The following is a 16,098-nucleotide window of genomic DNA, read 5'->3' as shown; positions in this document are numbered from 1 at the left end:
TACGGATGTGTCACACATTAAAAAGAGCGCTTTGATTGATTGATTGAAACTTTTATTAGTAGATTGCACAGTGAAGTACATATTCCGTACAATTGACCACTAAATGGTAACACCCCAATAAGTTTTTACACTTGTTTAAGTCGGGGTCCACATTAATCAATTCATGGTAGACACTTCCGGTGTAGATTTTTTTTGCAAAACCTGAAAGGCTATAAAGTACATTGAAGATATTTGTCACTTTATTTAATTTGTCGTCATGTTATCGTATTTATGTTTTAAAGTTATTTAATCAGGATTTTATCAGACAACAATAAAGAGATTCTATAGGTGGGTTGCAATCACGTGACCTAGAGGCACATCCGGGCTCTTCTGACTTTCAGGCGATGGTCTTGGTTCCAGTGTTTTTCAACCTTTTTTTGAGCCAAGGTAAATATTTTTAATAAAGAAAATACGGAGGCACACCACCAGCAGAAAAGGTTTCATAAATGAAACTCCACCAGGTCGTCGTGCCTTATTTTGAGTCTGTTGTTGTTTTCCTGTGTATAGTGCTTTAGTTCCTGACTTGCGCTGTTATTTTGGTGACCCTTCCTTCCTGTTTTGTTGTTTGTTTTCCTGTCGCAGCTTCACGCCTTCCTTTGAGTGCTATTGCCCAGAGGTGGGACCAAGTCATTGTTTTGCAAGTCACAAGTAAGTCTCAAGTCTTTGCCCTCAAGTCCGAGTCAAGTCCCAAGTCAAGACAGGCAAGCCCCGAGTCAAGTCCAAAGTCAAGACTGGAAAGTCTCAAGTCAAGTCCTAAGTCCTGCATTTTGAGTTTCGAGTCCTTTCAAGTCCTTTTAACCACAGACTAATATATTAACACAGATTGTGTATGCTTTTCAAACGCTGTATTTATTTATTAAAACAAGTGCATTTTAAATTGCAGGAAAGAAAATTGTGCTGACATTGCACTTTATAATAGCACTATTAACCAGTCATTTTAAACATTAACTCATTCCTTTACAGAACAAACACATTGAAAAATAAAGTGCAAATGTACTTATTTGTACAAAAGTGTTAACATTGAAAAAACATGACATATACGTGAACATAACAGGTGTATGGTCAGAGAGAAAAAAATCCCAAGACTACTTCATCTCTACAGGCCTGTTTCATGAGGGGTTCCCTCAATCATCAGGAGATTTTAATAGAAGCATTCACATACCATGGTTTATATAGGGCACAGAGTGGGTAGGTACAAGCAGGTGTAGGGGCGTGGTGATTGGCTCATGTGTTACCTAGGAGGTGTTTCCGTCTGATACAATTTCGCTGCGCTTGTTGAGGGATGACAGGTCTGGACGGTAAATAATAAACAGTTTCTCTTTCAAGCATAGGTTGCATCTTTTATTACCACTATTGTAAGGTGTGCTGGATGCAAGAATTTGCCATGTTATTGAATATTCAACATTATTGTCTTTGAGGTCCCAAATGTGTTTGCTGAGTTCTGTGGTATTCCGCAGGTTTTGGTTCCTGAAAGAAGCCTTGTGATTGTTCCATCTGGCTTTGAACTCTCCCTCGGTTAATCCTACATATGTGTCGGATGTGTTAATGTCCTTGCGTGTTACCTTTGATTGGTAAACGACTGATGTTTGTAAGCACCCCCCGTTGAGAGGGCAATCAGGTTTCTGTTCTGAAGTCTACAGTAAAGAGACGTACTTCATCACCTCGCCCGTTTATTGCCTCCAACTCAATATATTACAACAACATTGCTGTTTACGGCAGGCGAACTGCTTTATGGTAGAATAAAACATGACGGCTGTTGTTGTGTGTTGTTACCGTGCTGGGAGGACGTTAATGAAACTGCCTAATAATAAACACACATAAGAAACTAAGTACTCGCCCTCCATCATTCTACAGTTATAACGTGTTTGGGCAGGCACGCTGTTTATATTGTGGGAAAGCGGACGTGAATACAGGCTGTTGACACTTCATTCAGGTCCGCATGGAGCTGGAGGGGGCGAGGCTTCCAGCTCCGCCTGAAAATCGGGAGATTTTCGGGAGAAAATTTGTCCCGGGAGGTTTTCGGGAGAGGCGCTGAATTTCGGGAGTCTCCTGGAAAATCCGTGAGGGTTGGCAAGTATGCATAGTAACAGTGGTACTATTGTATTGTTAGTGTTTGTATGGTATTGTTGTGTTATTATATTGTTTATGTTGAATGTGGAGTGAGTGAGAGGGGTTGGGATATTATGAATATATTATTATCTGCTTCATCCAACCCCTTTTCAAGCCTTGCATAATCTGCCAAAATGTAAAACAAATGTGTGTTGTTGTATTGTGCAGGTTTGAAATAAATACTTCAATTCAACTCAAATCATTATTATTAGTATTTATTTCTATTTAAAAAATGCTTTGAATGTTGCATAATATATTTGTGCATAATTAGACAATATTGAAGTTAACAACATTTGCGATTACATGGAGTACATATATTTTTTTATCCCAAAATAGAAAGAAAGAATACATTTAGTAAGAAAAGTTTTGGATACATGTTATTTCCAGGCTTTCCAGGGCCAAATAAAATGAAGTGGCGGGCCACATCTGGCCCAACGGGCCTTGACTTTGACACATGTGCGCTATAATGTGGTCATCCGTGTTGAAAAAAGCACTTGGCTTTCCTGCACAACAACAACAACCAAGCTTTTAGTTTATGTTCTGACCAACAATCATAATATTTATCACCATCAGTGTGTGAATGTGTGAATGTGTGTGTGTGAATGGGTGAATGTGGAAAATAGTGTCAAAGCGCTTTGAGTTCCTTAAAAAAGGTAGAAAAGCGCTATACAAGTACGACCCATTTACCATTTACCATTTAGGACTTAACATGGCATTTTGCCCACAGCCTGAACCTACACCATTGTTATTACACTGTTATTACATTGTTATTACACTGTTATTACACTGTTATTACACTGTTATTACATTGTTATTACACTGTTATTACATTGTTATTACACTGTTATTGCATTGTTATTACACTGTTATTACACTGTTATTACATTGTTATTACACTGTTATTACAATGTTATTACATTGCTATTACATTGTTATTACACTGTTATTACATTGTTATTACACTGTTATTACATTGTTATTACACATTATTACACTGTTATTACATTGTTATTAAACTGTTATTACATTGTTATTACACTGTTATTACATTGTTATTACACTGTTATTACACTGTTATTACATTGTTATTACACTGTTATTACACTGTTATTACATTGTCATTACACTGTTATTACACTGTTATTACATTGTTATTACACTGTTATTACATTGTTATTACACTGTTATTACATTGTTATTACACTGTTATTACACTGTTATTACACTCTTATTACACTGTTATTACATTGTTATTACACTGTTATTACATTGTTATTACACTGTTATTACATTATTACACTGTTATTACACTGTTATTACACTGTTATTACACATTGTTATTACACTGTTATTACGTTGTTATTACACTGTTATTACGTTGTTATTACACTGTTATTACACTGTTATTACACTGTTATTACACTGTTATTACATTGTTTTTACACTGTTATTACATTGTTATTACGCTGTTATTACACTGTTATTACATTGTTATTACATTGTTATTACATTGTTATTACACTGTTATTACATTATTACACTGTTATTACACTGTTATTACACTGTTATTACACATTGTTATTACACTGTTATTACATTGTTATTACACTGTTATTACGTTGTTATTACACTGTTATTACGTTGTTATTACACTGTTATTACATTGTTATTACATTGTTATTACACTGTTATTACACTGTTATTACATTGTTTTTACACTGTTATTACATTGTTATTACGCTGTTATTACACTGTTATTACATTGTTATTACATTGTTATTACACTGTTATTACATTGTTATTACATTGTTATTACACTGTTATTACATTGTTATTACATTGTTAATACACTGTTATTACATTGTTATTACACATTGTCTACTGCCCACAGCCTGAACCTACACCATTGTTATTACACTGTTATTACATTGTTATTACATTGTTATTACACTGTTATTACATTGTTATTACACTGTTACTACACTGTTATTACACTGTTATTACGCTGTTATTACACTGTTATTACACTGTTATTACATTGTTATTACACTGTTATTACACTGTTATTACATTATTACACTGTTATTACATTGTTATTACACTGTTATTACATTGTTATTACACTGTTACTACACTGTTATTACACTGTTATTACACTGTTATTACACTGTTATTACACTGTTATTACATTGTTATTACACTGCTATTACATTGTTATTACACTGTTATTACACTGTTATTATATTGTTATTACACTGTTATTACATTGTTAATACACTGTTATTACATTGTTATTGCACATTGTCTACTGCCCACAGCCTGAACCTACACCATTGTTATTACACTGTTATTACATTGTTATTACACTGTTATTACATTGTTATTACACATTATTACACTGTTATTACACTGTTATTACACTGTTATTACATTGTTATTACACTGTTATTACATTGTTATTACACTGTTATTACACTGTTATTACATTGTTATTACACTGTTATTACATTGTTATTACACTGTTATTACACTGTATTACACTGTTATTACATTGTTATTACATTGTTATTACACTGTTATTACACTGTTATTACATTGTTATTACACTGTTATTACATTATTACATTGTTATTACATTGTTATTACACTGTTATTACACTGTTATTACACTGTTATTACATTGTTATTACACTGTTATTACATTGTTATTACACTGCTATTACATTGTCATTACACTGTTATTACATTGTTATTACACTGTTATTACACTGTTATTACACTGTTATTACATTGTTATTACACTGTTATTACATTGTTATTACACTGTTATTACACTGTTATTACACTGTTATTACATTGTTATTACACTGTTATTACATTGTTATTACACTGTTATTACATTGTTATTACATTGTTAGGGACGGCGTGGCGCAGTGGAAGAATGGCCGTGCGCGACCCGAGGGCCCCTGGTTCAATCCCCACCTAGTACCAACCTCGTCATGTCCGTTGTGTCCTGAGCAAGACACTTCACCCTTGCTCCTGATGGGTGCTGGTTAGCGCCTTGCATGGCAGCTCCCTCCATCAGTGTGTGAATGTGTGTGTGAATGGGTAAATGTGGAAGTAGTGTCAAAGCGCTTTGAGTACCTTGAAGGTAGAAAAGCGCTATACAAGTACAACCCATTTATCATTTATTTATTATCATTATTGTTATTACACTGTTATTACACTGTTATTACATTGTTATTACATTGTTATTACACTGTTATTACACTGTTATTAAATTGTTATTACACTGTTATTACATTGTTATTACACTGCTATTACATTGTTATTACACTGTTATTACACCGTTATTACACTGTTATTACATTGTTATTACACTGTTATTACATTGTTATTACACTGTTATTAGATTGTTATTACACTGTTATTACATTGTTATTACCCTGTTATTACATTGTTATTACACTGTTATTACATTGTTATTACACATTGTCTACTGCCCACAGCCTGAACCTACACCATTGTTATTACAGGGGCGGCATGGCGTAGTGGGTAGAGCAACCGTGCCAGAAACCTGAGGGTTGCAGGTTCGCTCCCCGCCTCTTACCATCCAAAAATCGCTGCCGTTGTGTCCTTGGGCGGGACACTTCAACCTTTGCCCCCGGTGCCACTCACACCGGTGAATTGAATGATGAATGATAGGTGGTGGTCGGAGGGGCCGTTGGCGCAAATTGCAGCCACGCTTCCGTCAGTCTACCCCAGGGCAGCTGTGGCTATGAAAGTAGCTTACCACCACCAGATGTGACCGAATGATGGGTTCTACATGTAAAGCGACTTTGGGTACTTAGAAAAGCGCTATATAAATCCCAGTTATTAATATTATTATTATTATTACACTGTTATTACATTGTTATTACACATTGTCTACTGCCCAGTGGTTTTGGGGGCTGGCGATCTTGCCAGCTTTGTTGTCTTTTGTTGTGGTGTTGGTTGGCTTGTCGGGTGTCGGCCCTGGCCTCATTCACGCCCAGTGTCGTGCCGCCCGCCGTCTAGGTGCTGGCTTGTCGGGGGTTGTCCCTGTGTTTGCACTAATGGCCCCTGGGTCGCTCTTTTTGACACCCCTTATTTTGCGTGAATGTAACACTAATTGTTTGACTCCTGATGGTGGATACATTCACCACTGCTGCAAAATGATTGACATTTGATGACACTTTATTATGGAACCATCATTTCCTCCTTTACTCAAACAAGAAGAATAAGAAAAACACCATTTCAAAAAGGTGGATGAAACAAATGCAGGCCTATTTCCAATTGCAGGGAGCATCACTGCAGACAGCAAAACACTTGCATGTGTGCATATTTATACTTCACTTGTTTGCACAAAGTCCTCCTCCATCCTCCAAGAGCACGGCTTCTTCACAAGCTGAAGTTCAAATAAGTGTTTAGGAAAGCTTGGGGAGCTATGCTAGCATGCTAAGTCCTAGCTTACCTTGCTGCTTAGCCCAGGAAAGGCTGAGGTCGGGGAGCAGGTGTGCATGTTAATTGGTGACACCTTCTTTCACCTGTGCTGGACTCACGTACCTGTCGCGCCTCGCTGGACTGCAATGCATTTATTCCTCTGGTAGAACATTCCCCGGACGGACTCGGCAAACTTTTGGTTTCGGGCGGAGCGGCCGGGGTCACCAGAGCTTTATTCTTCATCAGCGTGGACAGAACTGAGGAGGAGGAGGAGGAGGAGGAGATCATCACTCTTCTCGCTTTCATTGCACCCTGGGCGAGAACGCCTTGGTTTGGAAACAAGGCGCTGAGCAAAAAAAATGATGGGGCCCCTAAAGCCTGAATCAGACTATTGTAAAGTGGTGTAGATATAGAGCACATGTGTCAAAATCAAGGCCCGGGGGCCACATGTGGCCCGCCACTTCATTTTAGAAAGCCTGGAAATAACATGTATCAATAACCTTTCTTACTAAATGTATTCTTTCTTTCTATTTTGGGATAAAAAAATATATGTACTCCATGTAATCGCAAATGATGTTAACTTAAATATTGTCTAATTATATATCATCAAACATTCAAACCATTTTTAAATGGAAACTGTCAGAGGCAGATATTTACATATATCCGAATTTAAGTTGTACTTCTTTCATTTCTTAGTCATATTTGAAAACAGCTGGTCTTTTCCATTTCTTCTCTTGATGCTCTGTCAGCAAGTATACTGTGTGTGTTAACCTTGAGTTCTTTGGAATGTGTTTTGACTAGCATTTGTTTTGTCTACAGAGATGGGACGAGAGAGAGGGTGGTGGGATCGGGAAGACAGACCATTTTGGGAGGCGCAATAGAATGTTCTAGGGTTAGACTGGTCTCAAAATGTATATTGGCAAAGCTTTGAGAATATACAACAAAATACCTATTCTGTCTCTGGTGGTTTTTCAACTCAGCTTTAAGTGTCGTAAAGAGCTTGGGAGCGAATTGTGACTTGAATTCCCTGGGAGGAACAACTGGTCCAAAACGCAACAATATTAATAATAATGATTTAAAAAAGCATCAAATTGTGCAATGTAGAAGTAGCAAAAGATTTCATGGTCAAATAGTGAAATTTACTGTGGTTTTTACAGCATTTTTCTCGAAGTGAAAAAAACGGTACTTTTTTTTTTTTTTAACTGTAATTAACTGTGGTGCCGTTTTGGCATTTACTGTAATACACCCAAAAATATACACTTGTTGATTTGCGGTAAAAAAAACAAAAAACAAATTGGCAGCTCAGGTGCCACCATTTTACTGTAAAATTGCAGTTATTTTTTTATTTACAGTAAAAAAAAAACAGATGTAAATTTTAGAGTAAAATTCTGGCAACTGAGTTGCCTTTTTTTAATCATAAAAACAGCAGTACAGTCATATACACTACATTTTGAGGTGAAATTATTGCAACTTACCATATTTTTTTAGTTTTAAAAAAAAATCTACTAAAAAAATGCATTTATAAATGTGTAATAATAGTATTCACTGTTAGACGCGGCCCTCAGGGGCCAAACATAACTGCCATGTGGCCCTCAGTGAAAACCCCTTTGACACCTCTGGTATAGCGCTAGAGATTCGCAAACGAATCGAGTCTTTTGAACGGCTCTTTTAAGTGAAAGATGAAAACCCATTCCCAGTATTGAGCTGTTCATCTGGGAGCGGTTTTTTTTGTGCACATGCAAATTTAGCTTCAGCAATTGCCAAATAGTTAAAGAAAAAGGCAGCATTTGGATGAACTTTTTTCTATAATAATAATAATACAAAAAATACACATAAAAATATAGAAATATATGTATATTTTTTTAAATTCATACTATTTTTTATTTTATTTTTGATTTAGATTAATTTTTTGGGTTCCATATTCTAAAGCAGAGGTTTATTGCACTTCCAGCAAATAATATAGGAATTTGCTTATGCATTTGATTTATACATGCATATTTTTTTACATGGTCTTTAAAAAAAAAAAGTAGATTATGAAGTAAAAAAACTTTACTGTAAAACATGCAGTGCCCCCCCCCCCCCACAACAAATACATAAATACATTGAAAAACAGTACCAGTGTTTTTTTTACGTCAAAAAACTGGCAGCTTGGTCGCCAGAATTTATTGTAAAATTTACAGTGGTTTTTACAACAAATTACTGTAAATGGAAAACAAAAATGTGCTACCGTTTTTTTGATTCACAGTAATACACCAAGCGTAGATTTTACAGTAAAAAACTGGCAACTCAGTCGACAGAATTTTACCGCGAAAAAAACGGTGGTGGAGTTTTTCCAATTTACAGCAATATGCTGTAAAAACCTCCGTGAATTTTACCATTAAAAATATTGTAATTGTTACAGTGTACAACTTGATGGATATCTGGCATTGGAATCATAAGTCAAGCAGATATTTAATTCTTACTTTGACCAAAAAACATTGATTGGAAGTAATGGTGGTATAATGTTACTTGCAATATTTCATCATTTTAAAGTTGAAAAGTCAGTAATTTCATGCAGTACATGTTTTTTTTATGTCAAAATGGAACTATATTTAGTAAGAAAAGATAAAGTACTTTATTGTAGACACAGCAAGAATGGGAGTACTATTTTGTACTTCATTTGTATTATGCCCTCATTTTTATTGTACTTAATGTCACGGCCAGGGCGCAGTCCGATGCGCCCTCATCTTTGCGCTCTGCTTGCCGCACCTCGGCCGCGTCACGCCCACATGCCGGCAAGGCTGTGGGCGATCAGCAATCAGCGCACCTGGACCTGATGAGAGGGAGCTGAATAAATCAAATCAAATCAAATCAACTTTATTTATAGAGCACATTTAAAATTTACCACAGGGGTAGCCAAAGTGCTGTACAATGAACAGGTTAAAAGATAAAACGAGTACCGAGCAAACACAACACAATACAAACAGAACACGATAAAAAATAAATAAATAAAATAGAATTAATAAAAACATAAAAACATAAAAACAGGATCACAGCAGGTGTATTATGGGGCGCCATTGCAGGATGGATATCACTCAGTGTTAAAAGCCATGGAATAAAAGTATGTTTTTAAGAGAGATTTAAAAACAGGAAGAGAGGAGGCTTGTCTAACACTCAGGGGTAGGTCGTTCCAGAGCTTGGGAGCAGCAACGGCAAAAGCTCTGTCACCTCTAAGCTTCAGCCTTGTGTCAGGGACCGTCAACAGCAGCTGATCGGCTGATCTTAAGGATCGGGTGGGGCAGTAAGGCTGAAGGAGGTCGGAGAGATAGGTTGGCGCGAGGTTGTTTAGACATTTAAAAACAAATAAAAGGAGTTTAAAATGTATTGGGTAACGCACAGGGAGCCAGTGAAGGGACGCTAAAATAGGGGTGATGTGCTCACGTCTGCGGGTCTGTGTTAGCAGACGAGCAGCAGAGTTCTGCACGAGCTGCAGGCGGGCGAGGGAGGCCTGGCTAATGCCAACATACAGGGCATTGCAGTAGTCAAGACGAGTCGAGATAAAAGCGTGGATTAATTTCTCAAGATCATGTCTTGATAGAAGCGGTTTCACTTTCGCTATTTGGCGTAATTGATAAAAGCTTTTTTGAACGACGCTGCTGATTTGTTTTTCGAATTTAAAATCTGAGTCAAACTTTACCCCCAGGTTTGTGACAGAGTCGCTGAGATACGGGGTCAGAGTGCCGAGGTCAACGTTGGGGGAGGGAGAGCGACTTGGACCGAACAACATAACTTCTGTTTTATCTTCATTTAGGCTCAGGAAGTTAGCTGAAAGCCAGACTTTGATGTCGTGCAGGCAGTCAATAAGACGTTGAACCGTGTTATTTTGTGCCATGGGAAAATAAATCTGGCAATCATCGGCATAAAAATGAAATGCAATACTGTACTTCCTAAAAATAGAACCAAGGGGGAGAAGGTAAAGTGCAAATAAAATTGGGGCAAGGATTGAGCCCTGGGGGACCCCATGTGGTAAAGGAGCTGTGGACGACATAAAACTGTCTACTTTTACACAAAAACTCCTGTCGGTTAGGTACGACCGGAACCAGTTGAGGGCGGCGCCCTTAATGCCCACACAGTTCTCAAGACGAGTGATTAAGGTGGCGTGGTCGACGGTGTCGAACGCAGCAGACAGATCTAAAAGCACCAGGACAACATATTTACCAGAATCAGTGGACAGGAGGACATCGTTAAAAACTTTTAGAAGCGCTGACTCTGTGCTGTGGAGGGCTTTAAAACCGGACTGGAACAGCTCAGTGATACCATTATCCTCTAAGAAGGGCAACAACTGACTGTAGACAACCTTCTCTAATATTTTGGAAATGTATGGAAGATTAGAGATAGGTCTGAAGTTAGAGAGGAGAGAGGGGTCGAGGCTGGGTTTTTTTATAAAGGACCAGTGGACCCAAGGATCCTGGCGGGAACTTAGTTTCTGAATGGTGTACCGTAGGGCCGAAGCCTTATGCTCTCTCTCTGCGTTTTCCCTCAGTGTCTGACGTCCTTGTTTGTTCTCCCGCAGTGCCTTCCCGAGTCTCCCCATTGTGATCTCTTGTCGTTCCGCCTTTTGTGATTTGGACTGCCTTCCTCGATCCTCGACCCCTGCTCGGACACGGACTATGCTGCCTCGCTCCTACCCTCGACCCCCTTGCCTGTTCACGGACTGTCCTACCGCTCAACATCACGGTAATGCCGTCATCTCCCCTCCGTAACCATAACACGTAATACTTTTTATATCCATTGATGCATTTTATTCTGATTGATTATTTGTGAATATTTTGTAAATTGTAAAAATGCTCCACCTAGTTGAGGGAATATTCAAACTAGTGATGTCACTGCCAAAGAATGGAAATATGGGACCGCCTTATGGAAGGTTTACAATAAAAGCACAAATCCAAATGAAATGATACCCAATATTTCAGAATGACTCACACTAATAAAGTAACATTTGCGTAAATGTCATTATCTTTATTTAATTCTTATCCTATACCTGATGGAGTAGGAAGGGGATTCATATGGCCCCATTTATCACGGTTTACCTGACACATGAAACGTGACAAATTGCACTATCCACTTGAGCTGCCAGATGGCAGTAGCGTGTTGAACATCTGAAAATGTGTTTTGTGGCAATCCCAATTTCGACCACAGCATTAGTAAAGAGGCACTTTCCATTGTTTTCAACTGACTGGATTGCAAAATGGCAACATGTTTCTATATATCCATCCATACCGCTTGTCCTTTTTGGGGTCCCGGGGGGGGGGTGCTGGAGCCTATCTCAGCTGCATTCGGGCGGTAGGCGGGGTGCACCCTGGACAAGTCGCCACCTATATATATATATATATATATATATATATATATATATATATATATGTATGTGTGGGAAAAAAATCACAAGACTATTTCATCTCTACAGGCCTGTTTCATGAGGGGGGGTTCCCTCAATCATCAGGAGATTTTAATGGGAGCATTCACATACCATGGTTTATATAGGGCACAGAGTGGGTGGGTACAGGCTGGCCTAGGGGCGTGGTGATTGGCTCATGTGTTACCTAGGAGGTGTTTCCGTCTGTGGCGGCATGCTGTTACAATTTCGCTGCGCTTGTTGAGGGATGACAGGTCTGGAGGGTAAATAATAAACAGTTTCTCTTTCAAGCATAGGTTGCATCTTTTATTACCACTATTGTAAGGTGTGCTGGATGCAAGAATTTGCCATGTTATTGAATATTCAACATTATTGTCTTTGAGGTCCCAAATGTGTTTGCTGAGTTCTGTGGTATTCCGCAGGTTTTGGTTCCTGAAAGAAGCCTTGTGATTGTTCCATCTGGTTTTGAACTCCCCCTCGGTTAATCCTACATATGTGTCGGATGTGTTAATGTCCTTGCGTGTTACCTTAGATTGGTAGACAACTGATGTTTGTAAGCACCCCCCGTTGAGAGGGCAATCAGGTTTCTTTCGACAGTTGCAGTCTTTGTTGGTTTTGGAGTCGCTCTGTCTGGGGGCTGACGGCTCATTTGCAATTGTTTTGTTGTGGTTTGAGATGATTTGTTGTATATTGTTCATACAGCTGTAGCTCAATTTAATGTTGTTCTTGTTGAATACTTTTCTTAGGGTGTTGTCTTTGGGAAAGTGTTTGTCAATCGGATTGAGGAATTTGTGTCCAATGTTAGTTGAGACGTTTTTGCTGTATGGGGGGTTGTACCAGATGATGTCGTTTCGTTTTCTGTTCTTTTTTGGCTGGTTTCCTGGCGTGGGTTCATAGGTGAGGGTGAAATTGTATCCGCTTTCATCATAAAGCCCTTGATGAAAGCAAAAACGTCTCAACTAACATTGGACACAAATTCCTCAATCCGATTGACAAACACTTTCCCAAAGACAACACCCTAAGAAAAGTATTCAACAAGAACAACATTAAATTGAGCTACAGCTGCATGAACAATATACGACAAATCATCTCAAACCACAACAAAACAATTGCAAATGAGCCGTCGGCCCCCGGACAGAGCGACTCCAAAACCAACAAAGACTGCAACTGTCGAAAGAAACCTGATTGCCCTCTCAACGGGGGGTGCTTACAAACATCAGTTGTCTACCAATCTAAGGTAACACGCAAGGACATTAACACATCCGACACATATGTAGGATTAACCGAGGGAGAGTTCAAAACCAGATGGAACAATCACAAGGCTTCTTTCAGGAACCAAAACCTGCGGAATACCACAGAACTCAGCAAACACATTTAGGACCTCAAAGACAATAATGTTGAATATTCAATAACATGGCAAACTCTTGCATCCAGCACACCTTACAATAGTGGTAATAAAAGATGCAACCTATGCTTGAAAGAGAAACTGTTTATTATTTACCGTCCAGACCTGTCATCCCTCAACAAGCGCAGCGAAATTGTAACAGCATGCCGCCACAGACGGAAACACCTCCTAGGTAACACATGAGCCAATCACCACGCCCCTACGCCAGCCTGTACCCACCCACTCTGTGCCCTATATAAACCATGGTATGTGAATGCTCCCATTAAAATCTCCTGATGATTGAGGGAACCCCCCCTCATGAAACAGAGATGAAATAGTCTTGTGATTTTTTCCCCACACATACATATATTGCGCTCTACTACGGTATCGAGCACTATTTTTTGGATAACCTTATTAAGACATATATATATATATATATATATATATATATATATATATATATATATATATATATATATATATATATATATATATATATATATATATATATATATATATATATAAATCTCCTGACGATTGAGGGTACCCCCCTCATGAAACAGGCCTGTAGAGATTAAATAGTCTTGTGATTTTTTTTCCCCCACACATACATATATATATATATATATATATATATATATATATATATATATATATATATATATATATATATATATATATATATATATATGTATATGTATATGTATATGTATATATATATATATATATATATATATATATATATATATATATATATATATATATATATATATATATATATATATATATATATATATATATATATATATATATATATATAAATGACAGACAGAACCAGACTCTGTGGTTGTGGTCTACTCGAGCACGCCATTACCTTCCCTGGTGAGGTTTTCCACGGCATTCATGGCCTTGCCGCTCAGATCGCTGACCATGTTGTCCACGGTGGCCTCGTGGCGCAGGAAGATGGGCCGGACCAGGCGGTCGTAGATGACCCGCGATCCGTTCCAGGACATGGGAGCCATGCACCACAACAGGAAGAGACACTGCTCGGAGAACGGGGGAGCACAAATGAGAAGGCGTGGAAGAGAAAGCAGGTCAACGTGAGGGCGGCTACCTTGAAGGCGTAGTAGAAAGGGAACCAGTAGAGGAAGATGTCGGAGAAGAACTCTCCCAGGCTGAAGACGCCGTACACCACCCAGTAGGTCAACCATTTTGTGTCGTCTTCTTTGCTGGGACTCTCGATGGCTTTGACTCTGCACACACACACACACACACACACACACACACACACACACACACACACACACACACACACACACACACACACACACACACACACACACACACACACACACTTGACGCTACTTCCTGTCTCAAATGTGAGGGATGGACGAGAGAGAACTCACGAGAAGTACGCCGGGTACACAAAACCAATCAGGTTGCAGACCAGCGAGGCGCCGTAGCCGTAGACCAGGTAGAGTCCCGTCGCTGACACAGCACCTGAAGGCCACATGTCATGTTTACTTTATTAGTAGCAGCGTTTTATCACTTTACCTAGCTTAGCATATGGGAATTAGTTTAGCATGTCCACACTATGGATGCTAATGTGTGTGTGTGTGTGTGTGTGTGTTTGTGTTCAGCAGATTAACTGAATCCTCTGGTGACCTCAACACAACATACTGCAGTACCCGCGGCCAGGATCTTCTTCTTGATGCCGGTCTTCTCTTCCAACTTCCCCAGGAAGTCTGTGACCACGTTCTTCTCGTTGAGGAAGTTCTCTGCTCGCTCTTTGAGCGAGGAGAGGAAGGTGAGCAGGCCCATGTCCGCAATCGCAGGCTGCAGGCGAGAGGAAGGCGAGTGCTGGGGCTCAGGACTAATCCTCCACGTCCACCTGCTGCCGCAGGGGGAGGAGACCAGGCAGGAAAGGGCGCAGTCTTGTGGTACTAAGTACGTGTGCTTTGTATTTCATTTTCATTACTAATAAAACCAGGCAATTCCTGGAGGAATTGCGTGTGAATGCTCCAATGCTGAAGTTCAAGTGAATTGCTGACAGAATGTAGTATGAATGGAAGAATAGTTTGAATGTTGGAATGCTTTGAATGTTGAACAGTTTGAATTTCCAGGGAAATCTGGAATTTGGTTTGGAACTTGGGAAAGTGTTAGTTTGAATGTCCAGGATGAGCAGAGTCTGTCGATGTTGGAACGGTTTGAATAGGTTGAGAAAAGTGGGAATTGTGCAAATTGGAAACATTTCCTGTTCATTTCAATGGGATCTTCCTGGAAATTTGGAGAAAGCGGGGTTTTTTGGAAAATTATTAGGAGCATGAATGTCCCAAATGAGCTGAATTGGTTGGTGTTCAGGTGTACTGGAGAGGAGGCTACGCCGGATAGTCCAACCTCGGATTCAGGAGGAACAGTGTGGTTTTCGTCCTGGTCGTGGAACTGTGGACCAGCTCTATACTCTCGGCAGGGTCCTTGAGGGTGCATGGGAGTTTGCCCAACCAGTCTACATGTGCTTTGTGGACTTGGAGAAGGCATTCGACCGTGTACCCCGGGAAGTCCTGTGGGGAGTGCTCAGAGAGTATGGGGTAACGGACTGTCTGATTGTGGCAGTCCGCTCCCTGTATGATCAGTGTCAGAGCTTGGTCCGCATTGCCGGCAGTAAGTCGGACACGTTTCCAGTGAGGGTTGGACTCCGCCAAGGCTGCCCTTT

General features: G+C 39.2%; 1 protein-coding gene and 1 long non-coding RNA gene across 2 annotated transcripts; one reads left to right on the top strand and one right to left on the bottom strand.

Moving 5' to 3' along the window:
• Nucleotides 1-370: 370 nt before the first annotated feature.
• LOC140679544 (uncharacterized) lies at nucleotides 371-11,859 on the top strand. The gene is made up of 3 exons (XR_012050966.1): nucleotides 371-426; nucleotides 622-687; nucleotides 11,162-11,859. It is a non-coding gene; the product is annotated as an uncharacterized lncRNA (long non-coding RNA).
• On the bottom strand, nucleotides 6,357-15,264 carry LOC133618021 (receptor expression-enhancing protein 6-like). Its single transcript, XM_061978478.1, has 6 exons — nucleotides 15,074-15,264; nucleotides 14,792-14,885; nucleotides 14,500-14,638; nucleotides 14,260-14,428; nucleotides 6,641-6,866; nucleotides 6,357-6,574 (listed from the first exon to the last, which is right to left on the bottom strand). Exons 1-5 carry the CDS (start codon nucleotides 15,204-15,206, stop codon nucleotides 6,649-6,651), a joined length of 753 nt encoding a protein of 250 aa, XP_061834462.1. The 5' UTR covers nucleotides 15,207-15,264; the 3' UTR covers nucleotides 6,357-6,574; nucleotides 6,641-6,648.
• Nucleotides 15,265-16,098: the final 834 nt, after the last annotated feature.

The sequence above is a fragment of the Nerophis lumbriciformis genome, linkage group LG18, assembly GCF_033978685.3.
Source record: "Nerophis lumbriciformis linkage group LG18, RoL_Nlum_v2.1, whole genome shotgun sequence".
Lineage (NCBI taxonomy): Eukaryota > Metazoa > Chordata > Actinopteri > Syngnathiformes > Syngnathidae > Nerophis > Nerophis lumbriciformis.
This window is presented reverse-complemented; position numbering and strand designations above follow the sequence as displayed.